The sequence below is a fragment of the Xyrauchen texanus genome, chromosome 2 (assembly GCF_025860055.1).
Source record: "Xyrauchen texanus isolate HMW12.3.18 chromosome 2, RBS_HiC_50CHRs, whole genome shotgun sequence".
Classification (NCBI taxonomy): domain Eukaryota; kingdom Metazoa; phylum Chordata; class Actinopteri; order Cypriniformes; family Catostomidae; genus Xyrauchen; species Xyrauchen texanus.
Window position 1 is genome coordinate 8,028,316 of NC_068277.1, and position 27,294 is coordinate 8,055,609.

The 27,294-nt window shown below is 38.5% G+C and overlaps 1 protein-coding gene across 2 annotated transcripts in view; it reads right to left on the bottom strand.

The window, feature by feature from the left end:
- LOC127657877 (casein kinase I-like) overlaps positions 1–27,089 on the bottom strand; it is a 72,607-nt gene extending 45,518 nt beyond the window's left edge. For both annotated transcript variants that reach the window (XM_052146843.1, XM_052146834.1), the window contains exons 1-4: positions 26,915–27,089; positions 7,967–8,282; positions 5,832–5,872; positions 5,520–5,589 (exon numbers count right to left, since the gene is read on the bottom strand). In XM_052146843.1, the coding sequence (XP_052002803.1) occupies positions 5,520–5,589; positions 5,832–5,872; positions 7,967–8,147 (292 nt within the window). In that variant the 5' untranslated portion in view covers positions 8,148–8,282; positions 26,915–27,089. The remainder of the gene's footprint in view (positions 1–5,519; positions 5,590–5,831; positions 5,873–7,966; positions 8,283–26,914) is intronic.
- Between the last annotated feature and the right edge of the window lie 205 nt (positions 27,090–27,294).

Consider the following 27,294-nt stretch of genomic DNA (forward strand, 5'->3'; position numbering starts at 1 on the left):
TTGAGTTTAATGAAATGATTGTCTTTAGTAGATTACGTCCATGTTTCCGCAAATCTACAACCAGTTTAGTAGCGGACTAAAGCTCAGTTCTGTGTGGAGCATGGGGCACACCGATTGAGACTTAAGAGCTCCGACTAACAGATTGGCATTATTTCAAGTGTACAGGCTCGATATGGAATTTCCGTTTAGGACAACATGAAGTCGTTGCAAAGCCTAAACCTCTGGTTATTGTAATATTGTCTAGCTAAGTGTACAAATTATGAACTGATTATATAAAACTATTTTAACTTCGGTTTTGTAGGTCTATCTTTGTAAATGTAGTGGTCAGGACCTCTGGGTAGAAATAATGTTACCTTTAGATAAAAGGGCAAGCGTAAGCAACCATTCTAATTAAGATTTAGTCAATTACTGTTTTAATGACCAATACTGGCATATTTGTGACGGTGAGGTCCACGTACATGGGCGGCACGAGACTCTAAACGACTAATCTGAATGAACGAGTACAATATAAAATAGGAGTTAAATACGAGGATCAAATATTAAACCAAATTTAATAATAATAATAATAAAGATTGGAACATTAATATATGCTTGGAAACTTTTATAATTGGAGTCAGATAAAATAAATGGGGATCATAAAATGAATGATACGGTTATTTAATTGTAACAAAATTACTTAAATTAATGCGCACGATAAGACAGAACGCACAGGAGACCTTCAGCCATGCCATTGGATACAGTACTTGGGCCTTACTTGGGCCACTGGCAATCTTCCTTACACTACATTATGTCTATATGTAACATAATCATGTCAATATGTAATGCATTATTTGTTAATATATGCAGCCACACATATAAGCCAAACCTCCTTGGTCCTAAATGCATCTGTGACTCTAATGCTCAAGTCTGGTGCATTTATGTGTTTAGATCGATTATGTCATGATTCTGAGTCATTAAAGCATCAAGCTCCAACACAGCACACTGTGACTTTCATTCCGGGGCAGAGAACACTCTAGAGAAGCATATGCACATCAGGTGTGTGACAGCTTAATGAGGCATATTAAAAATACCATAGTTACACGTCTCTGGTCAAGTGAGTAATCGGAGAGGTGGGCTAAAGCACATAACTGGTAATCAGAAGGTCGCTGGTTCGATCCCCATAGCCACCACCATTGTGTCCTTGAGCAAGGCAATTAACTCCAGGTTGCTCTGGGGGGATTGTCCCTGTAATAAGTGCACTGTAAGTCCCTTTGGATAAAAGCGTCTGCCAAATGCATAAATGTAAAATCACTTCAAGTAGTCGAGTAGACAAAATGACTAAAATGCCCATTCCTAGTCCCAATGATCAAAGATGTCCAACTAGCACGTTAAGAGAAACATTTATTATAGAACTGGCCAGACAGATGCAAAAATACTTGTGGACGTGTGAAGTCCATTACTGTTTAGCCAGTTTTTTTGTGTCCACACTAAGGCTCCAATCTAGACTTTCACGATTCATGCTAAATCAGGCAGCTAAACGTGATTGTCCGAATCAAACCAATACCAATAATAATAATAATAATAATAATAATAATATTATTATAATAACACTAAAAACACTAATATGCCAAAATGGTCACCGATATATTGTGCATCCCAAGTTCAAATTAGTTATTTTTGAGGACATTATGCCATGTGGGGTAGTGACAGACCAATATATCGGTCAGGCTGATTATTTGGCCAATATTTGTCCATTTTGATATTATCGCCTCTGCCGATGACCATGCCTGCTGGTCGATTAACCAAAATCTGAACTTCAGTGTGCACATGTTGTTTTCAATATTGAGTGAATTCTGGGTAAATATAGAGTAACCATTTAATATTTATGTATATATTTTCATTGTATTAGCCATAGGCCTCCATGCTCTGAAGAACGTAAGTGGCTTAGGCATTACCTATTGAAAAACAATATCGGGTGACCACTTTTATATGGCCCAAAATCCGAGTCATCTTGCATTATAGAACTCTAAGAGACACTCACAGAAACAGTGGTTGATAGCATGGCCCCTGTAAAAAGGATGACATCCAAATCAATGAATCACTCTGAATTTCCCCTTAGGTGATAAAGAAATATGTCTACCTAGCATATCTATTAAATACAAACACGAGGAACTGGCTATCCATGACATGAGGCAACATCTCGCTGACAGCTGCTATGAGGAATGGAAGTTTTCACAGACCTGTCCCTCACTTTTCCTTTTCACTGCTAAGAAAACTTTTATGCTAATAAACTCCATTTGAATATGTTGACTCATAAATTACTAAATGAATCATAAAGAGCAGAGTGTCATTGGCCACGCCCCCTGCCCTGTTATGATCTCAAAACTAAACGAAGCATTTGCATTGTGTCACAAAGGTAACGCCATCATTGTGCTGCTCTGTGACGTCCAAGCTGTCATTTCCTGAATTAAAGCACAGCATAAACCGATCAAACTCTACAGCCACGCCAAGGCAACACAAAACACTCAAACATTACAGCAGGAATGCATACCTTGCTTGTAACAACCATAAATCACCATACAACGGCCAGTACAACAAAACTTAAAGGGATAATTTACCCCAAACAAAATATTTTCTGTAATCATTTACTCAACCTCATGTTGAGTAACCAAACTCATATGACTTTCTTTCTTCCACAGAACACAAAAGGAAATGTTAGACTGTCACCATTGACTTTCATTGCATCTATTTTTACACAATAAGCCTCTTCCATTCTATAAGCTAATAAATCAAACAGATAATTAAATTCCTTTTTGCCAAAGACAAAAATGTATTTTAATTAAATAATGCAAAATATATGGAGTGCAATACATGCCAAAATCTCTTAAGATCTAGTTTTTTGTTGTTGTTCTAATTAATCGCAGTTGTCTGTGATTAATCATAAATATGATTATATGTGATTAAAAATATCATTATAAATATATTTACTTGGTTAGTCATCATTTATGTTAAAATGTTAATTTTCTTTTGCAAGTTAATATGACACATTTTTACAGGTATAAAAATGTAATAAAAATATACTTTTAAATGCCATAAAATCAGTGAATATGCTGTAATTAAAAGTTGGACAAAATCTTCAGGTGTTTACCAGTGGACCTTTTTAATAATAGGAACATATGAGTAGATTAAATTTATATCAAGCTTTATTGGCAACGTAACTTGAGTTGTATATTGCCAAATGGATTATACTAAGATTCTAACTATACATACAGATATAAAACAAATTAAAATGCTTACGTTTAATTGGTTTAAATTTAAAATCTCAAAACTGTTATTTTCTCTGGCTGTTGTTCAGTCTCACGCTTCTATTTTTCTTAAATCGCGATTAAAGCATTTACCAAGTTTCACATTGGATACTTATATTTTATTCAGCTCTATGAGACTGCTGAATACTGGTGGGACTGTTTGCTGTGTCCAGGGTGATTACACTGATGCACACACCACAAAAACACACACACAACAGCAATACGGTGTCAATGATCAAGTGATGGAGAAAGGACCTCTTAACCGTAATTTCTGTATATAAAACAAACCCAGATGGGATTTGTGATAAGCTGAGTTTACATGACCCACTGGAGAGAAGCACCAGCATTTCCCCGCCATTGCATCGCAGACAGTTCCACAGTATGAAGTATCATAATGTGGAAAGTGCCAGCGCTAAAAGCAAAACAAAACATTCTCTGCAAGCGCTTTCCATGTGTAGTTCAAAGCAGCAAATCATGTAAATGCGGCTTCACGATTGCTTTAGCAAAGTGGATAGCAACTATATATACTGGGAAGGATGAGGGGTTAAGAGATGAAATGCCAATATCTATGCTACAAGCACTAGACATTTCAACTAGTTTACCTCCCACTTAGACTTAGGGAAACATTTATTAACATTTTCCACACAAAGCCTTCCACAGTATAAAGATTGAAATGCATTAATATAGCACCAATTCAAGTAACATTATACATTACCCTGCTGGATCTGTGTTCAGCACTGAATAAAATGTCATAATCTAATGTGAAAATTGGTAAATGCATTAATCGTGATTAATAAAAATGAACCATTTGAAATTAATTGCATGCAGTAACGTATTAATTTCGACAGCTCTCATATATATTTATTTCTATATCTACATATACTGCATATATACACACAGATGAGTCAAAACATTATGACCACTCACAGGTGAAGCAAATAAATGTTGATTATCTCTTAACAAGGTCACATGTCAAAGTCTGGGTAGATTAGATGGTAAGCGAACAATCCGTTCTCATTGTCAACGTGTTGAATGCAGGAGAAATGGGCAGGAGTAAAGACCTGAGTGACTTTAACAAGGGCCAAAATGCTATGGACAGATGACTAGTTCAGAGCATCTCTGAAAAGGCAAGGCTTCTGAGGTGCTCCCTGTTAGCAGTGGTGAGTACCAACCGACTGTCGTCCGAGGAGGGACAAATCGGCAACAGGGTCTACTTTGGCACAAGTCACAGAAAATGTTAATGATGGTTACGGGAGGAATGGGTCACAACACACAGTTCATCGCACCCTGCTGTGTAGCCGCAGACCGTTCAGAGTGCCCATGATGACTCCTGTCCACTGCACACATTGCTTGGGAATGGTTTCAGGAACATGATGAAGAGTTCAAGTTGTTGCCCTGGCCTCCAAATTCCCCAGTTCTCAATCCCATTTAAGCATCTGTGGGATGTGCTGGACCAACAAGTCCAATCCAATGTGGCTCAGCTTGTAATTTACAGGATTTGAAGGTGCTGCTGCTAACGTATTGGTGCCAGATAGCACAGGACACCTTCAGGGGTCTCGTAGAGTCCATGCCTCAGCTGGTCTGCGCTGTTTTGGCGGTACGTGGAGGACCAACAGCATATTAGGGAGGTGGTCATAATGTTTTGGCTCATTAGTGTACATTCATTGCAGTTAACAAAATAAAAAAAGAATTTAAAAAAAACTAAATATATGGAGTGCAATCCGTTCCAGAAGTTCATGGTCAGTCAAAGATTTTTTAAAAGCCATTAAGTTCTCTCAATTCATCAGCCATTGGTAGGTGAGCCAATACGTTCATTTATGATCCTATGTGCACAATTTTATTTAGGTCTTATATACACACTTAGGCTCTTTGGTGAAGTAAACTGATGTAGTAAAGTAAACTGAAGTTATAACTCAACACATCAGATACTCCAGTGGGGAAAAATCCTCAAACCAATACAAAGAAAACCTGCTCAGCAACCGTGAGCTTCAAAGCACAAAAAATGACAGTAAATCCCTATCACAAAGCCCCGAGCCACTAAATACAGTCAACTCAAAGCCTTGAGCATAGTTATAAACACATTCATGCAGCTGAATATGAAAATTAGGGCAAAAGGTAGAGGGCACATATCAGCACAATGTGCTCAAGCAAAAACACAGACAATACAGAAACATCAAAAGAAATTAAAATGAACACAGGTTAACACAGTGCAGTTTAGTTTGTTGTTATCCTTACCAGCACTGCCTAATGTTTTGTAGAACCGGTACTCCAAATGTAGCTGTGGGGCCCTCGATTTCACAGGTTCCTAAAGGATTATTTGACAAAATCAAAAAAGATTTCTTTGTTGTGTTTATTCAGTCCACAATATACAGTACAACAACAAATCAGCTAACTAAATATGTAACATGAGCATTTCAAATAAGATGTTGAATATTCTAGTTGACTAAACAAGGTCACTGTTGACATGACTACATTTAAAACTCTTGTCTGACACACCTGAAAAACATATACCTTTAGGTAGAGAGAAGTAAATATAACTGTACTTACCAACTTTATTGCAACATACTCATTGGTATAGAGGTTCTTTCCTGAAAAACAAATAAAACAAAGTTTGACCCACTGAAACAGAAACTAGAAAGCATGAAATGGGAATGCACACAAAGGATTTTTGCTGATAGATGATCAAATGATATGTTGGAGTTTGTCCATTCATATTTGTGCATCCATTTGTATCAGCCTGTAACCGTATCTTGCCTGAATAACAAAAAAGCCAGTTTCAAAATGTACCAATCGCTTCGGTAGTGAATAATAAACAATTTCTCTTATAATTATTAGTACGGTTTGAGGGCATATTGTGTCAATTAATTGTTTGACAATTCTGCCATCGTTAAATTGTTTTATTATTTGATGTTTTTGTCCTGTCTATATTAGTCATCAGCACCCCACTCTCTTAAATACTGGCATTGGCCACTGAAAAACCCATATCAATTGATCAGAAGTCCATAATTGATATGATGGCCAAGTGAATTCAGGCATTTAAAATATTAACTGTACAGAAAAAAAAACCACCAGAAAAAAAAAAAGTTAATATCGGTCGATACCGATATGGTCACCGATATCCGTATAGTTAAAGGTACTCCATATACAACTTAAAAAGACCAAATATTTTATTGTAAACAACAAAATGGTTCAGGATGTGGGGTAGGGCTGGGTCAAGAACCTCTTCGCCACTACACTACTTCAGGGCTCTACGCTAACATTTCTGTTTAGGAGAGCTTGTGCCCCCAAGTGAAATTTTTTAGGGGCACAGAGAAAAATATGCACAAGCAGGCAATAAAAAAATACTACATAATTCAGAAACAAAAGGACATTAGACACCTTCTCTTTCATTTAACATTACAGGCAACAACAAACAACATCAGTCCTGACAGAGCACCTTTATGAACATCTGATTAGATTAACATCTAGGGATAAGCGGTTGACCGGAAGTGGATTTTTCCGATACCGATAACCAAGGTGGTGGAAAAAGCCAATAACCGATAAATCTGCAGTTTTTTTTTCTTTTATTATTGATTTATAAAACTAACTATAAAGGGCTATATAAATAAGTCTATATTATTCTTAACAGATTCAAAGTTTATTAACATTCAAATATATATGAAATTCAACTTTCAAGACATTCTTAACTATTTGAATGTAGTTAACGATTTAACTATATGTTAAGCAATTTATAATGGGTTGTTAAATGTTGTTAACCTTATTAATCATGAAAATTATAATGTTAACAATATATTTTCTATGACGCGAACATTAACTACATCACATTCTTTACTGAAGATGTCTGTTTTTCATTCATTACATTTTAAAATAGTTTTCCTATGTAAATATGCGCTAGATGGCCGTCCTTGAGCGTTGCGTCGCATCTAGGTGTTTTCTTCAACGTCTCAGGCATGAGCGCCACTTTTTTTTTTCTCCCCCCTTTTCTCCCCAATTTGGAATGCCCAATCCCAATGTGCTCTAAGTCCTTGTGGTGGTGTAGTGACTCGCCTTAATCCGGGTGGCGGAGGATGAATCTCAGTTGCCTCTGCGTCTGAGACAGTCAATCCACGCATCTTATCACGTGGCTTGTTGAGCGCGTTACCGCGGAGACATAGCACGAGGAGGCTTCACACTATTCTCCGCGGCATCCACGCACAACTCACCACGTGCCCCACTGAGAGTGAACCACATTATAGCGAACACGAGGAGGTTACCCCATGTGACTCTACCCCCCCCCCCTTAGACCCCAGAGGGTTAAACCATCTTTACGTGGTATATGCCTATGTGGCTTCATCCATTCTTGGTCTCTGCATGCACTTGCATGCAAGAGATAGCGAGCTCTCATTGAAAACAGTCATAACAAAACAGCTATTTGAATGCAAAAATAACCCGTATACAAGTACTTTGAAAGTATTTTGCATATTTTGTTAGATGTATTATGGATTTCTTATTCTGATGGTACTATATTAGTTCACAAATGTAGATGTCTGGTGGCATTCCCACCGGTGCCTCCAAATAATTGTTCAAATTTGTATTAACAAATTAACAAAAAACACTTCAGAGCTCTGAGCTTTGAGCAAGAACCTTCACCTCAGGTTGCTCCATTGACACTGAGTAAGTACAATACTCGTTGCTTTCCTTACCAAGCTTCAGCTCTCCAAAGTTGCCACAGCCAATCTTCTTGCCAACTCTGAAGTTTGGTCCCACCATAAGGACCCCAGAGGACGTGGAGGAGCTGGAGGGCCGCGAGTGCCCGCTGCGCCCCTGGGCCACTTTACTGCTCCTCACTGGCCTTTCGCCCTCCTTCTCTCTGGGGTGATCCATGACTGTGGCGCTTAGGCACAGAGATTCAGATGAACCAGGCCGGAGCCCAAAGCACACAGCTCAAGCCAGAAGAAAGCTCATGGGATGACAGCTGTTGGCACCGCTGCCACTGAACCAGTCACTGCTGCCAGCACACTGATGAAAGGAAACATTTAATCAGAGTATGTTGTGTCTTTAAAAACATTAAAACACTTATAATGCAACATTAAACTTTGAAAATGATAGAATCTAAGACACTTCCAATTCAATGAAAGCCCATTCAGGGCTCCAAACTGCAAATAAAATGGTTGCAAATTTGACACAAAATAAATAATTGCAATAAATATTTAACATTTAGTCACCATTGACGACAGTCAGGAACACTTTGTGTGCGTTCATTTGCAGCATTTTGGGTGAGCTATCACTTTAAATTACCTCTGGAGGTGGTTTGAGTGATCGGATTTATATCCGTATTGAATCCGCCTTGGAGGGCATTTAACCATGGGTCATTTCATGATCAGATTGCCATCCGATCAGTAAAAACATATGAAGTGACCAAGTGTGTATATATCCCAAAAATACAAATATTTCACTTTAAATGGCAATGCCAAAATTCTCAAATGTACATTCAAAAACAGACTTCAGAGAATCCATCCTTCTAGTGGAGAAATAATCAATCCACTATAGATAAACATAAGCCAATTTCCATTATAGGCCTAATTATGTCAACTGTACCTTTCAATTGGCTAATACTGAGAGCAAATCTAAGATGTTAAATATGAGCCAAAATGTCACCTTACAGTGAAAACTATCAATATGATATTGTTTGGAAAATATGATGCAAATCAAGCCAATACTAACTGCAATGTTTGTAAAACTAGCATTTGTGGGAGGAGCACCACAAAGAAATTACAATACCTATTCTGATACACTTAACAGCACATCACTTGGAATATGTTGTGTTTTAGAAACAAGTCAGCTGGCAAAAATTGATAAAGCTAGATATCATATTAAGACATAATATCCCCAAAACCTTAAGCTTATACAATTAATTCATTTTGCTTAAATAACAACACACCACAACACACAATTTGCTTTGAACCACAACAAAAAGGACAAAAATCCTGTAGTAACTTGCAGCAGATGAGTTGGAAATATAATGATGCATGTAAAAGACCTGTTGATATATAACATGGAATAGAAGGCTGTGCTCGCACTACATAGTGGAAGTGGTCCTACACCAAATCAGCCAGTCTGTGTGGCACAGATGTCCTATTTTCAACAAAGTATGCACACAAAAAATCTGATTGTGGTCATAGATAGTTGAGCGGCTGTGGCTCAGTTGGTAGAGCGGGTCGGCCACTAATCGCAGAGTTGGTGGTTCGAATACCAGCCCACACGACTCCACATGCCGAAGTGTCCTTGGGCAAGACACTGAACCCCAAGTTGCTCCCAATGGCAGGCTAGCACCTTGCATGGCAGCTCTGCCGCCATTTGGTGTATGAATGTGTGTGTGAATGGGTGAATGAGTCACAGTGTAAAGCGCTTTGAATACCGTTAAGGTTAAAAATAATATATGCGCTATATAAGTGCAGATACCATAGAACTGAGACATATAGATATAATGTGACCGAAGTGTGACCCATCAGGTCGAAATACACGTGTCTTTAACATTACATATCACTGTACAGGTGCAGACACAAATGCACCTTCTCTAAAACTTAAAGCCAATCAATTGGAGGATAGCAACAACAGTGGTGAGATTTCTTGAATTACTTGATGGACTAGCAAATATGATGATTTCTGTCATTATGTGCACATGCAGGTAGAGCACATGATGTTATTGTTTGTTTTTTAAATGAGCATATGCAGGTCTATTGTCACACTGTTAAATATGGGCCGCTTAGAAACCGGAAAACAAAAAGATCACATTTGGTAACATAAATAATATCAAAACAGATCCTAGTAATGAGAATGTGATACTGAATTACTCACATAACTCAAATCTCTTAAACAAGCAATCAGGCATCAAGGGCAGCTCTGGCTGAAAAAAGTCTTGTGCATAACATGACAACAACAAAGCAAGACCTACTGAAGCGAGATCAGAAACATGTATCTTGATAAATTAAGCCAGGGGTGTAAAACGTCGGGCACTGCATCACACTGCGTTATTTGTGCCTTAAAAGGCCTATAAATGTGGCACCAGCACCTGATTTGGTAGCACCAATTAACAATAATATAGCATATTTTGTGCATTGAAATACACATTTGACAGTAAAGAATTGATTTTGAGGTTGGGATGCAGATATTAATTAGAATATTAACACCCTATTTCTAGGATTATATTTAAATGTTCTGACAGTGCAAAGCTGGGTCTCCTTTGTAGATTCCTATCATCAGGCTCCTACATCTTAACATAATCTCACAAAACCAGTAAAGACTTTTCTACAATCAGAGAGCATTAGAAGAGAACAGATTTCATACAGAAGGAAAACGCAAAGTTTGGTTGTAATGTATTCCAAAATGTACCATAGTTCTTCCATAGCACCCATAGTATGGAATAGTTTCTACGGTTTTAACAATAGCTTTGGTAATATGACGATGGTAAGTTTTGCAACAGACAATTCTGTACCACATTCAAACGGGTTTCATGATCTGCGTCATGCTTCTCACTGGTACACAAGCTTGTTTATAATTTTCTGCGCTGTGCGGTCGAAACCGGTCTGCGAGTAAATGCATACGTTTCAGTGCCGTTTTGTTGATAATTGATCCGGGAAGCAGCTATTAAGCCACTGCAGATTGTACAGAATGCATCAGCGTCTGGTCTTCAATCAGCAAAAAAGGCCTCATGTCACACCACTCTTGATTTCACTTCACTAGCTACCTGTAGCTGCCCACATCAAATTCAAGGCTTTGACTCTGGCCTTCAGGATAGCCAATGGAACCGCACCCGCTTACATCAATTCACTTCTCCAGGTCCATACTCAACTCGGATCTCTGCAGTCTATGAAAGAGTGGTGCCTGGTGGTCCCATCACAAAGAGGCTCAAAGTCTATTTTACGACTGTTCACTTTCTCTGTTCCACTTTCTCTGTTCCTTCACATAATCTGCTGATACCATCTCAACATTCAAGAACCAGCTGAAAACACATCTGTTCCGTGAGCACTAAACCAATTCACACTAATATCACTTACAATTGAACTTAACTTGCACTTAATGTGCAAAAAATATACAAATAATAATCCTCTGTATCCTTCTTCTGCAATAGCATCTATATTACTCCAGCCACCTTAAGAGCTTGGCAATACAACACTATAGATGTTGTTGAACTTTGTATGAAAAATTGCTTGATATGTTCCTCATTTGTAAGTTGATTTGGATAAAAGCGTCTGCTAAATGACTAAATGTAAATGGATGTGCACGAGTAATCGACTAATCGTTCTACAGCAGCTAGTAGACTATTAAAAACACTACTCGAATAAGGCAGACTGTGAGCAGCACTGAATAATGTACTTTCCCTCTGAATCTCTTACCAAATCTCGCAGTTACAATTGAGTCCACTGCGGGACGTTGTGGATGTGTGTTGTCGAGGTTTTGGATGAGAAAAGATGTGATGCAAGAAAAACAAAAACAAAAAAATCAACTTGTTTTCAAAAATCAACCTTCCAAAATGCTAAATTTCACATTATGCCACTTTTTATTTTAAAATATTGTTGACCACTATTATTATTATTAAAAACTTTAGCAAAATAATCAAATAAATATAACTTATTTTCTTTAATAAATGTTTTAATATTTTCAAAAATAACAAAAGAGTGAGCAGAAGACATACAGACATTACTGTGTACATGTTGTTCATTGTCCTCATATCCATCCCATCCACAACACAAATGTACTACCATCGCTTCACAAAATTGTATACATTTAAAGATAACTATCAACATATTAAATACAAACTGGACACAGCCATTGAGCCCCATGCATTCTGGGCATTGATAGTTCCATATGTACAATGTCCAGGAAAGAGTGCATCCAGTGTGACCAAGCAAGGGTATGTAGTGGCTGCCAATGTAGAGCAAGCATCTTCTTTGTAGCAGTTAGTCCAGAGAACAACAGTCTTTTTTGGTGCAATGATAAATTAAGAGAAGAATCATCATTGAGGAGCAAGAGCCTCAGGCAGCAGGGAAAGCCAGTTTCAAAAATGCATTTAATGCAATAGTCGCATGTTTTTTTTAAAACTCTTCACCTCCGGGCAGTCCCAAAACATATGCATAAAAATCCAATGGAGCCCAGGAAGCAAAGGTCACAGTTGGGACATGGGCTAAATTTCATTAGATGGAGTTTCCTAGGTTTAACATACATCCTGTGAATCGTTTTATAATTAATCAACTGCAAATCAGGACTTTTTAAGATTAGCCCAAACTGTATCCCAGCAAACATTATTCTTCTCACCCTTCTCAGTACTACTCCAACCTCTAGTATGTGCAGTTTTTGTTAACACTGAGTGCAATGAGTGAGATGGAATACTGTGCCACATGTGACACCATATGTTTGCATGGTGGATCTCAAGCACATATAAAAGAAAAGGATGAGCCTGGCAGATTATATTCTGTGCATAAATCATTAAACATCTGTAACCCACTGTCTCCCAAAATATCTGACATAATGTGAATGCCTATCTTGCTCCATTTTGGGAAAACAAATGGTTTGTTATCAGTAAGAAGATATTTCTGAAATATCGGAGAATGCGTGTGTCATTTAAGGTTATTCTGAGCCAATTTTGATGCGGAACACCACACTGATAAAAGGTAGGAAATTATTGGGCCAAATGTATCTTGGATTTCTTAAGAGGAATATTAGGCAAGTCTTGTCATCTGTGGGGTTGTGCTAAATTTTCTTTAATTAGTTGCCATGAGTTGGTCGCCCTGGGATTAAACACCTAGAGGCCATAAAAAAAAGGCCCAATGATACAATTTTAAATTTGGCAATGCAAGGCCCCAGCTTCCTTGGCACACTGCATTGTTATAGGTTTATTTTCCTTGCCATACAAATTTAGTAACCATGGCTTGTAACTTGACCCTAAAGTCAGTAGGAAGCGAGAGAGGGATCAATGATCATCTTAATTACTGAAGTCTGTGCTAGCAAGGATAATGGTAGAGCAGACCATCGAATTAAGTTAGCATTTAGGTGAGCATATATGCCCTGGTAATTTCAGGAGAAGCAATCTATCTACAGGATTTAATAGTTTTAACTTTATTCTAGAGTAGTATTCATTGCCAGACTTGTACTGTTTGTTTACTGTATTGAACTTGTCGCTTAAACATGTGTGGGTGTGAGTGCTACATTGTTTTAACTTGTCCCACGGTATTCACAGTTAGATTTAGAGTTGTTTGTTTATTGTGTGTAAAACTATCATTGTTTTTATGCATCTATACACAACACTTAACTTGTTTTAGAGTATTATTAATTGCTAAAGTTTAGCATTGTTTATTTGTGGTGTATGGAAGCCGCGTTTGTTCCCGCACTTTCACTTCGCGTGACCCTTAGTTTCGATTATCCACGTGACTAGCTTTGTTGTGCTAAGAAGTATTAAGGCGTGTCCAGCACCAGGTAGGATATTTAAACTGCGGGATCCATAGTAATTTCAGGAGAAGCAATCTATCTACAGGAGTCTGCACTTGCGTGCAATGTGCTTATTTCATTGTTTCCACTTTGTTCTAGAGTAGTATTCATGTTATTCAAGAACCACTGCTCTCTCCAACAACTTCTCTCACACCCCTCGACGTACCGTAATGGTGGGGGAACAGGTTTCCTCATTACAAACAACTGGACATTTTCACCACACTACTCTCTATGTAACAATACTTCTTTTGAATTCCATGCTAGCACTACAATGCAACCCACAAATATCCATGTTTTTGTCATCTATCTCCCTCCAGGTCAGCTGGCAAACTTAATTGAGGAGCTGGATGTCCTGCTATCCTCCTACCCTGAAGATGGTCGGCCACTTGTGGTTCTTGGAGATTCCAACATATACCACGACAAGCCCCAGTTCACTGAACTTCATGCTCTTCTGGCCTCGTTTGACATGGAAAGACTAAGCACTACAGCAATTCACAGATCGGGCAATCAGCTGGACCTCATTTTTACACGTAACTGTACCAATCCGAATATTCTTGTTACTCCTTTACATGTCTAAGATCACTACTTTGTTCAATTCAACATGACCCTCCCATCTATATTAAAACAAACTCCGCCTTTGGTTTCCTTTCGCCGTAACCTCAATTCTCTTTCACCCTCACGCCCTTCCACTGCTGTCTCTACCTCTCTTCCAACACAAAACCTATTTTTCACCCTGGAAGTAGACACTACCACAAACACACTAAGCTCTACTTTAACAACTTGTCTTGACAGCATCTGTCCACTCTCTGATGTCCTTTGTGAACAATGACTTCAGGGAGCCTGAGAGGAGATGGCGGAAATCTAAAGATCCAGCAGATCTGAGTAAGTACCAGTCTCTGCTTGCAACTTTTTCAGATAATGTTAAATCTGCAAACACTTCCTATTACCAGAATAAGATCAACAGCACCACTGACACTCACAGCTTGTTTAGAACATTCAACACACTTCTCTGTCCTCCCCCTCGACCGCCTGACACCTCACTGACAGCAGATGTCTTGGGCCACATTTTTTTTACTAATCAGGTTCATCAGCAATACATTCTTAGCACCACACACTCAAACACCCGCCTCCTGTATGCAGTTCTTCTATATCCATGTTCTCTCCTCTGACAGACACTGAGGTTTTTAAACTCCTCATTTCCAACCACCCCACCACCTGTTCCCTTGACCCCATTCCTTCCCACTTTCTCCAAGCCATCTCTCCGTCCATCCTACCTTCACTCACACACATAATTAACACATTTTCCCCAATACATTTACACAGGGTCAAGTAACCCCGCTGCTGAAAAAACCTAAACGTAACCCCACACAAGTATAACACTACAGACTAGTCTCTCTCATCCCATTCTTGGCGAAAACACTTGAAAGGGCAGTTTTCAATCAGATCTCTCGCAGAACAAGCTGCTGGATGACAATCAGTCAGGCTTTAAAAGCGGACACTCCACTGAGACTGCCCTGCTGTCCGTCACCGAGTTGCTGAGACAGGTGAGAGTTGGATCCAGATCATCAATCCTGATTCTACTAGACCTTTCTGCAGTCTTTGACACAGGCAACCATCAGATCCTACTCTCCACTCTTGCTACTCTGGGAAATCACAGGAACTGTGCTTGAATGGTTGAATTCCTATCTCTCAGTAGTCTGGAGAGGTCAGGAGTCTAATTCACATCAGCTACTTACTGGAGTACCTTAGGGCTCAGTGCTTGGACCACCTCTCTTTCATATACATACAACATCACTGGGAGCCATCATTCAGGCACATGGTTTCTCTTCCCACTGCTATGCTGATGACACAAAGCTCTTCTTGTTTTTCCAGCCCAATGACACCATGGTGACTGCTCGGATCTCTGCCTATTTAGCAGATATCTCGGCCTGGATGAAGGAACACAACCTGCAACTTAGCCAAGACTGAGCTCCTTGTCTTTCAAGCCAACCCTGCTGTTGAACAAAACATTCAATGCCTAGTAACCCCTTCCAAAATGGTCAGAAATCTAGGGGTAACCATCGATAACCACTCAATTTCACAGACCACATCTCAATGACAGCTCTATCATGTAGATTTACACTCCACAATATCAGGAAGATAAGTCCCTTCCTCTCTTAACATGCCACACAACTTCATGTCCAGTCACTCATCATAACTAGACTGGAGTACTGTAATGCTATCATTGCAGGCCTCCCTGTATGCACAATTAGGGCCCTGCAAATGATCCAGAATGCAGCAGCATGTCTGGTCTTAAATGAAACAAAGAGAATGCATGTTACACCGCTTCTTGTCTCTCTTCACTGGCTGCCGGTTGATGCATGTATCAAACTCAAGGCTCAGATGCTGGCATACAGAACAATCACTGGGTCTGCTCCAGCATACCTAAAATAATGTTTGCAGAGCTACGTTTCCAACAGAAGCCTGCAGTCAATTAAGGAGAGGAGCTTTGTTGTACCAACACAGAGGCAACAAAACACTTTCCCGGACTTTTGGTTTCGTCGTATTAATATACATGATATAACATGGAACAAGGCTGAATTGCCACCGTGTGTATTTCTGAAAACAAATCTGAAGATGCAAGAATGTAATCTATCCTCAAGTAGCTTTTAAGTGTGCACAAATAAAAAGTATATTGTTTAATTTAAGGGTGAAAAGTGCTAAATAAATCCGTTAAACTCAAATCTGAAATGAACCTGCAAAGCTCAGCAGAAGAAGCTTACAGTGTCGGAGTATGCGAACCAGAGTGATCAAGTGATGTGTCCACAACAGTGTTTATAAGAGCACCGATAATGAGGACGCAATCCAGAACAGCAAGAGAGTTGAAGTCTAGAGGAAGTTTGTTGTATTGAAAAGGGGAATAAATAGAGATAAAGGCAAAGTTACGGTTCCGCCATATCTGCCTTAATATATGAAATTCGGCCATCCTCGCAAATGGCCTTGCCAAACTATTCTAAAATTGTAATAGACAAGGTCCGCTTCAATACAATAAGCGATCCACAAGATACTATCTATTGAAGTTGATGACATCTGGCTCTCTCAGATGCGACTCTTGAAAATACTTTAATTTTCAGAGTCAATCAGAATCCGCTTGGATTCCGGGTAAAGCATAAATGTCTGATAGCCCATTTGTTGCGATCTCCTTGTGACTTTGGAGAATGCACGAAGATGGTTGATGGTAACGGCACTGTAATCCGCAGTAAACTTGATGTCTTTTCCATCAATTATAGGCAAGGATAGCCTAGCAGCCTTGAGGATCCAAAATCGGTCAGTGTAGCAAAGCATCTTCATGATGACTGTTCAAGGCCTGCCCGTGTTGTTTGGCAGACCAATGTGGTGGGCTCTCATTATCTCCAATCTATCGCCCACCAACGAAGGAAACCACACTGGCAGTGACGCTGAAATGTTTGATGCAAGATTAGATGATTCTACACCCTCGGGTAAGTTCAGAAACAGACATAAACTCTTTGGCTCCAATCATCCAATTCAACTAACTTCTCGTAAGATGCGATACTAGCGAAACTTACTTTGTTACTTTTTTTCCATCTCGCTAACTCAGCTTTTCAGATTAGTGTATCCAACCTGAAGTTCACATCAAAATAGTTCAAAATAGCAAGGAAATTAGTCAATTGTCATTAGAAATTCAATAAATGCAAGGGAGGTCAGCGGAGCCACCGAGTTACACTGCCATCCCGCTACAGGACATAAATATCACTTCATGCAAAAAAGAAGTAATTAAATGACAGAATTATTGCAAAGTTCATCTTTTGGCTTTCATAATATTTTTTGCATGCTTAATTTTGAGGCGATAAAACAGATTGCTTGTATTACAAGTGATTATTGTCCTGCGAAACAATTTGCAGATTAAATTTTTCTGCTCTGTGCCGGCTTATGTGAACCTACACCACAGATGTCATAACTGTTTTAATAACAAGATCCTGTTCATTTTCTTGACCTGTTTTGGAGTCGTCCCATACAGGAAGTAAAGTAATCTTTATTTGTATAGCGCTTTTCACAACACACATAATTTCAAATCATTCAGCTTTACAGAAAATCATGCGTTAACAAACAATTTAACCGTAATATCTATAAAGTTTTAGAGTGATCATTGTGTAGTTTGATAAAATATGATTATAAATTGTGTATAAAAATTTAATAATTAAATTATAATTGTATTTATAACCCCTGTGAGCAAGCTGAATGTAACTGTGGCAAGGAACACAAAACTCCATAATATGTTGGTTAATGGAGAAAAACAACCTTGGGCGAAATCAGGCTCACTGTGGGGGCCAGTTCCCATCTGACTAAACAGCATGAATATAATGACAATATTAGTTATTTATGTGCAGTGAAGGTCATAGATTACGATTAGTAAACTCAGTAAGTGTTAAGGTCCAGTGATTAAATTTTTTTTAATTTTTAAGAACTGTAAAATTAATGACTACTGTCTTTGAAGTCCATCCTGGATTTACTGCAGAAGTTCACAAAGATGCATTGTCCTTTGTTAGTTGGCTGATGAAGGCTTTTGTAGGCAGATAAATGATAGTCTATGTATTCCATTTCAAGAGTTAAGTCCATCAACAGACAAAGGTGATGCAGGCAGAGATCAATGAGGTGCATAGCAGTTCAACTGGCAGGTCATTTCGGTGAGGTTCGATGGGGTCCATCCTAAATCCAAGGTTCAGGTAGTGGTATATGAAGTATCCGATGTCTTACAGTTTGAGTTGGCATCAGTTCATCCTCTGTAGTCCATCATAAAAGACTGAAGTGATGTCTAGCTAGCACCGGCTGCATTTAGTCATCATCACTCATAGCAGAAACACATAGCAGTGGAGTCCGACACCAAGCAGGAATAGAGCTGGATCTGGTAACCTGGGGATATGAATGCTGAGGTTGATACATGAAAACAAATGAAAACAAATAGAATAATATTAGTGTAGCTGTCATTACATTTTATGAGTTATAGATAATGATAGATGTTTCTGGTTCTGGCAGACATAACTAAAACATCCTAATTGTGAGTTGATGGATAAATTAGGTGTATGCCTGGCTAAATAGAGGAGTCTTTCTTCTAGACTTAAACTGAGTGAGTGTGTCTGCATACCGAACAGTGTTAGGGAGACTATTCCATAGTTTAGGAGCCAAATAGGAAAGGATCTACCTCCTTTTGTGGATTTGATATTCTAGGAACTATTAACAAGTCAGAGTTTTGTGATCGTAATGAACGTGATGGAATATAGCGTGTCAGAAGTTCACCTAAGTACTGTGGATCGAGACCAAAGCTTTGTATGTAGTTAACAGAATTTTTTAATTCATACAAAATTTAACAAGTAGCCAATGTAAAAGATGATAAAATGGTGCTAATATGATCATATTTTTTGTTTCTATTCAGCACTCTGGAAGATGCATTTTCCCAGTAAAGCAGTACAATAATCTAGTCTTGAGGTCATGAATGCATTAAATAGTTTTTCGGCATCAGCAACAGAGCATGTTTCGTAATTTAGCAATATATCTGAGGTGGAAGAGTGCTGTTCTACAAACATTGGAAATGTGATTTTCAAAGGACAGATTGGTATCAAATATATCACCCATGTTATTCGCCGTAGAAGACAACATAACAGTACATCCATCGAGAGTCAAATTATATTTTAGCATCTTATTTATTTTTCTTAGAGGTATCTGTTCCAAAAATTAATACCTCTGTTTTGTCGGAATTGAGTAGAAGGAAATGTCTGGCCATCCAATCATTGATTTCATTGATACACTGCTAATTTGGAGAATTGTGAATTGGGTTTAGAAGAACTATAAAGTTGGGTATCGTCTGCATAACAGTGGACACTTATTCCACGATTACTGATAATATCTTCCAGGGGAAGCATGCATAAGGAGAAAAGCAGAGGCCCTAAAACTGATCCCTGTGGCACTCCACACGTAACTTTTGTTTGCTTTGACAATTCCTTGTTTACACATTCAAAAAAGTAGCGGTCTGATAAATAGGACCTAAACCATGCTCATTCAAGTCCACTAATGCCAACATAATTCTCTAGCCTATTCAAGAGAATGTCGTTATCTATCGTGTCGAATACAGCACAAAGATCTAAAAGCACTAGAAGAGAAATGCAGCCGCGATCAGATGATAAGAGCAAGTAATTTGTAACTCTGAAGAGTGCAGGCTCTGTACTGTAATGGGGCCTAAATCCTGACTGAAATTGTTCATATATAAAATTTCTCTGTAGAAATGAATATAGTTGGGATGGTAGATTTGAAATCAGTCTGTAATTAGCCAACTCTCCAGGATCAAGCTGTGGCTTCTAAATAAGTGTTTTGATAACTGCCATTTTAAAGTTTCTTGTCCTAAGAATAGCAAGGAGTTAATAATATTAAGAAGAGGTTCTAAGATTACAGGGAATACCTCTTTTAAGAACTTAGTTGGTATTGGATCGAACATACATGTTGTGGTTTTTTATTTTTTTATAAGATTTGTTAGCTCTTAATGAACTATTACAGTGAAGGATTGAAATTGCTCGTGAGGAAAATTATGAGTAACTGTTTTCTGAGCTGCTGTGACAGTTGATTGCATTTTCCAAATGTATTTCTGATTTCAATTTTATCAGTAAAGAAATAAAGTCAATAATATTATGCTGCAACAGAATATCTGGTTCAGTCGATGCTTTATTCCTGACCAATTTAGCCACAGTAATGAATAAACACCTAGGATTGTTGTGGTTATTTTCTAAGAGTTTGCTAAAATATGCAGACCTGGCAGCTTTAAGTGCATGTCTATAGCTACATCCTTCCATGCACTGCAAAATACCTCTAATTTTGTATCCTTCTGCTTGCACTCCATTTTCTGAGCTGCTCTCGAGAGCATGAGTGTGATCATTGTACCACTGCGTGGGGCTTTATTCTTGAATTTTTTTTCATCAACCCTTCGATGACACAATCAAGAGTGCTAGAGAAGACAGTATTTATATTTCTGTTATTACATCAAGTTCTTCTAGACTTTTTGCCTTACCGAGTGAGACAATTCTGGAAGATTATTAGTGAAGCTATCTTTAGTGGTCGAAAGAACAGTTCTACCTGAACAATAGCACGGTGTAGATTGAGTGATAAGGTAATGATCTGAGATGTCATTGCACTGCTGTAGAATTTCTATAGGGTCAACATCAACTCCGTATTACGGAATTAAATCTAGCATATGATTATGGTGATGAGTTTGTCCTGTCACATATTGTCTGACTCCAAGCGATTAAAGAATAGCGATAAATGCTATTCCCACTGTGTCATTTTCATTATCTATGTGAATGTTAGAGTCACCTACAATTAAAGCTCTGTCTACATTAACTACTAGATCTGAATCTGAAAATTAGCAAATTCACCAAGAAAATCTGAGTACGGTCCGGGTATCTATATACAGTAGCAAGGGCAAAAGACGACATATACACTCACCTAAAGGATTATTAGGAACACCATACTAATACTGTGTTTGACCCCCTTTCGCCTTCAGAACTGCCTTAATTCTACGTGGCATTGATTCAACAAGGTGCTGAAAGCATTCTTTAGAAATGTTGGCCCATATTGATAGGATAGCATCTTGCAGTTGATGGAGATTTGTGGGATGCACATCCAGGGCACGAAGCTCCCGTTCCACCACATCCCAAAGATGCTCTATTGGGTTGAGATCTGGTGACTGTGGGGGCCATTTTAGTACAGTGAACTCATTATCATGTTCAAGAAACCAATTTGAAATGATTCGAGCTTTGTGACATGGTGCATTATCCTGCTGGAAGTAGCCATCAGAGAATGGGTACATGGTGGCCACAAAGGGATGGACATTGTCAGAAACAATGCTCAGGTAGGCCTAGCATTTAAACGATGCCCAATTGGCACTAAGGGGCCTAAAGTGTGCCAAGAAAACATCCCCCACACCATTACAAGACCACCACCAGCCTGCACAGTGGTAACAAGGCATGATGGATCCATGTTCTCATTCTGTTTACGCCAAATTCTGACTCTACCATCTGAATGTCTCAACAGAAATCGAGACTCATCAGACCAGGCAACATTTTTCCAGTCTTCAACTGTCCAATTTTGGTGAGCTCTTGCAAATTGTAGCCTCTTTTTCCTATTTGTAGTGGAGATGAGTGGTACCTGGTGGGGTCTTCTGCTGTTGTAGCCCATCCGCCTCAAGGTTGTGCGTGTTGTGGCTTCACAAATGCTTTGCTGCATACCTCGGTTGTAACGAGTGGTTATTTCAGGCAAAGTTGCTCTTCTATCAGCTTGAATCAGTCGGCCCATTCTCCTCTGACCTCTAGCATCAACAAGGCATTTTCAGCCCACAGGACTGCCGCATACTGGATGTTTTTCCCTTTTCACACCATTCTTTGTAAACCCTAGAAATGGTTGTGCGTGAAAATCCCAGTAACTGAGCAGATTGTGAAATACTCAGACTGGCCCGTCTGGCACCAACAACCATGCCACGCTCAAAATTGCTTAAATCACCTTTCTTTCCCATTCTGACATTCAGTTTGGAGTTCAGGAGATTGTCTTGACCAGGACCACACCCCTAAATGCATTGAAGCAACTGCCATGTGATTGGTTGATTAGATAATTGCATTAATGAGAAATTGAACAGGTGTTCCTAATAATCCTTTAGGTGAGTGTATTTATTATTTTTATCTGACAGTGTTACATTAAGCATTATTAGTTCAAAAGACTTAAACTTATATCCTGTCCTCTGAGTAACACCAAAAATGTCACTGTAAATTGTAGCAACGCCTTAATCAAATTTTTCCTACATGATGTAGTGAGGGGTTTGTGTTTGATAGATTGGGGAATAGACACTATATAATAATATTATATAGTCTCTATATAATATCTAGGTGATACAGTCTATGTGTTGTAGTTTATTTGACCTGTGTGATGTCTCAAGGCAGCTAGCAGATGTTCAGATTAACCAGTTTGTCTGCTGCCTGACCTGGGCCCCAGTTATTCAAATACTATCACTATTAAGACAATGAGCCAAATTACTAGAGAGAATAGTGGCACCTTCCCTGGAGGGATGGAGTCCGTCTCTCTTTAGCAGGTTGGGTCTATTCCAATTGTCTATGAATCCTATGCTATTCTCCAGACACCACTCAGACGTCCAGCCATTCAGTGACACTAATCTACTATAAAACTCGTCACCACGATGAGCAGGGAGGGGGTCAGAGCATGTGTGCAACTGTGTCTGACATAGTTTTGCAAGTTCACACACCTTTTTAACATTATCTTTAGTGCTCTCCGACTGGCAAAGCTAGGTGGCTGGAGTCTCTATTTCCACGTTCCTTATAATAGAATCACCCATTATTAAGGCTCTATCAACATGATTCTCAGTGGGTGCATCACTAAGTGGGGAGAATCGACTGGAAACCTTAACTGGAGTCCCGTTCCAAAGTGGTGTCACTTTGCTGAATGAGTATGCCACTGAGACGTCACCTAAACACCCTGCTAAAGGGGCTCTAGAGACAGAACCAAAGTGTGTGTGTAGCTCGCTGCACTACCCGCATCCAAAACAGTATCTACCAGCTTCTCTTTCTCACTGACCTCCGCTAGAGTTTGGATGCGTGTCTCTAACTCATTAACCTTCTTCGTCAGCCTGACTAATTCCTTACATTTATCACATGGGAATCCCTCACAGCTGACGGAAGAAGCAATAGTATACATGTGGCATGCAATGCAGGAAGAAATAACATGAGTGGATGCCATGACTTACCGCAATTGTTTGTTGTCATTGTTGTTATGGTTGTTCTTGAGCGTCAAGGGTTTGAGATCGATGTGGTTCGATGTGCTTCCTGATCAGTAGATGTTTAAGATTGATGCAATAATCCATGTAAAACACAGTTGAGAAAACAAATGCACACGGTCGAGATGTGAGATGTAGACAAGCGGAAAAAGAAAAAGAGAGAAAACGGGTGCGTGTGGTAAAATATATGCAGTTGAAACAGTAGAAAAGTGAGAAAACCTGAAGCACGTGGTAAAATGGCAAAGGATAAAAAGATGAGCGTATAAGAATAAGCAATCCTAAGCAGGCTAGCAAGCTACAAACACTCATGACAGCAGCAACCGGAAACAGGTAGTGCCAAGTCACCTGCCCTGCACTTCTGAAGCAAGTAAAATGCGCTCCAAAAAATGAAGCTAGGATGACAGGGAAAGGCTCATTAATATTTATGAGGAAAGCGCTAACAGCTTGGTCAATGAGACGTTTCGATCAACTCCCATCATATGTTTCAGAAATTAGCTTGCGGGCCACAAATACATGTACCTCAAACAGCTAAAAGATAAACAATCATGTTGAAAACTCAGAGACTGACCAAATCACACTAACCTTTAGAAAACTGACATTTTCTAAAGGTTAGAGTGAAAATTCTGTCACGTTGTTCCAAAACTGTATGACTTTCTCTCTTCTATGGAATGCAAAGTGAGATGTTAGGGAGAATTTCAGCCCCAGTCACCAGTGACTTTAATTGAAAAAGTGAATGGTGACTGAGACTGTCAGTCCCTAACATTCTACCCAATATCTCTTGTGTTCCACTAAGAAAGTCATACAAGTTTGGAACAACATGGGCAGGATTTTTCCTTTTTGGTTGAAACTTTTCCTTTAAAATACTACAACAGAAATAGGCCCATGAGTGTTTCCCCTCAATTCTAATGCTCTGTGCAACATTATTTGTGATTATCGGTGATGCAGTACAAATGCAGTGGGCTGTATCCATTAAAAGTCTCATTTCAAATCATTAACCTTTTGAAAAAAGATTAGCCCAGGAGGAAGCCAGGCATCAGGGAGGGATTCCTATTGTGACACAACCAGTGAGGAAATGCTTCCCTGAACCCTTGAGAAAGAGCAGGCTCTGTGCTATGGGGTGATCGTTTCAGCATAATTTAAAAGCATATATCCTGCAATCTTAATATTCAAAACCAATGGCTGAGGTTTTTTACCAATAAAAAGGCCAGAAATATTCACATAAAGCTGCTTGTTTGTTCGGGCAAGTGGCCGGACAATCTTTTCAAGGGCTGATGACAATAATATCCCAAAGGTCAAATATTGGCCCATGTATCAGTCCATTACTGGCTTGGCCTGTCACTGAAAACCATGGACCACTCTAATTCATTGAGATTCAGCCATTAATTTGCATTATAACATACCCGAAATGAGCTATAAAGACAATGGTACAAGCCAACAAGTTTCATTTTTTTTAAATAATGCAATGAAAGTTGGCACTTTGGTGCATCCTGTTATAACGCAGCTAAATTTCCCTATTCAGACACAGATATCTAATCTGATATTATTGAGGAATCAAATCTGATTCAGCAAATACATTTTAAATAGCTGGTCTGGACCCCAAAGATTTTCAATTAATGTAATGATGGTTACACAGACTTTGAAACATAAGTGAATTTATCAAGCCTGATCAGTCTCAGTCCAGTGTGTGTGTGTGTGTGTGTGTGTGTGTGTGGTGTGTGGGATACTCTAATGGTCCCCAGTGAAGACAAAAGCCTTCTAAATGTAAAAATAGCATCAATAAAGAAGTCAAACATAAAAATGAAAAAACATGTATCTATACATTTAAAATAACCCTTGTGTGACCTTCGGGACATTTTTGTCATTTTTTTTTTTTATATATAATTTTGGGGTTGGTGTTATTGCCAATGGCATAAATTTTGCCAAAGGTGTATATTTTTGGGGAATTTTTATATTTAAACCTCAGTTCCTATAATACATCTATAATACACTGTGTACACAAAATAGCTACACTCAGGACCTTCAGGACAAAAATGCCCCCATTTAAACTGCAATATTTGATCCCAGTGCCAATAAAGCATAAACTCATGAATTATATTATATTATATTATATTATGCTTTTATTCCGGTGTTTTTTTTTTTTTTCACCAGATGTGCCATTTTTCTCATATTTAGCCTATGGAGCATATACATGCTTTCCCTCCCCCCTATTTTCTGTATTATAGAGCACTGCAGGCCAATTGAATAAATGATGCAGCTAATATTGTGTGGGTGTGTTGGTTTGGATGTCAGAGTGTGTTTTGTATGAACGTATTGATAAATGTATGTGTATGTGTGCGTGTGTGTGTAAAAACATCAGAGGCATTATGTAAACAAACTGGCATTAAAGGGTTAAAATCCTGAAAATTAATGAATATTTGGTAGTTATGATCAGGATCAATATCTAAGTCAGTGAAAGTGGAAAATAATATTAATATATAATATTTTTAAAGCAGTTTTTTTGACACTGACATTTTTGTCAAGTGTGAGTTATTTTTTTTTTACTCCGACACTGCACAAAAAATAATAATCCATCAAAATCAATGTTGTTGCTAATCATTGACATAACCCAGACTGTGATAATCAACACACACACAAAAAATACTCTTAGCATTTAGTACATGGAAAATTATAAATTTTTGTTTAATTTATTTTTCATTAAAAAAACAATAGTGTCATTATGTAAACAAAAATGTAATTGATTTAATGCTGAAAATGTATGAATATTTGGTAGTTATGATCAGGACTGATGTTGGTTTAAATATTAACTCATTGAAAGTTGAAAATAATATTAATATATAATATTATGGCATATATTTGACGTGGACATTTTTAGCCTCGAAGGACCTCTGAGTAACTTTTTGAAAGTGATGAACAAGGGTTAAGAAAGCTATAAGAACACATAAGTAAAAATAATTTAATAATGATTGAATGAGCTTTCCTCCTGCGGGCCAGAAATCTCAATGTCTCAATGTTTTCAAATCGTAACCGGAAGGAGGAACACAATATTTAAAAGACCACCTGCCAGCTGTCTAGATGGCCGATATTTTCAACTGATTTCTAGACAATAATTGATCGATTTAGCTTGATGTCAATACAGATATGCAAAACAGCCAGCAGTGATATGAAGTGATTAAATACTCTAGCAGTTATTATTCAAACACTGAATACAGATTACAGCAACAATTGATCGGTCAGGAATATTGGTGATTATAAACAGGATTATCGATAGGAAGTAATGCAACTAACAGCCTGATAAACACCTTTAGCTCGTTAGCTATTTAGCAGCCTGTTATGTTTCACTCACTTTCACGATGAACTTCGCAACAGGCTTCACAGGGGAGATGTTTTCTGAGATACCAGCGTCTGTAGATTATATGACAGCTTTTCTCAATAAAACCAGTGTGTGTGTTCCGCTGGCCGTTTTTCCTCCTTTCTTTAGTGTTCCTGCAAGTAACGTGAAGATTTCGCTGTCGCCAATGACTTCCGGTCTCGGACTCGGAGGAGATTTCAAAATAAAAGTCCAAGCGGTCACTAAGCGAAGAAAGCCCATCCCTGAAGGGTTCCTAACTACTGGGCCAAGCCTTTTGTCTTAACCCATGTGCGTCAATTTAAAAAAGTTATTCAGAGGTCCTTAGAGCACAAAAATGTCCACGTCAAAAAATAAAATAAAAAATGCCATATTTT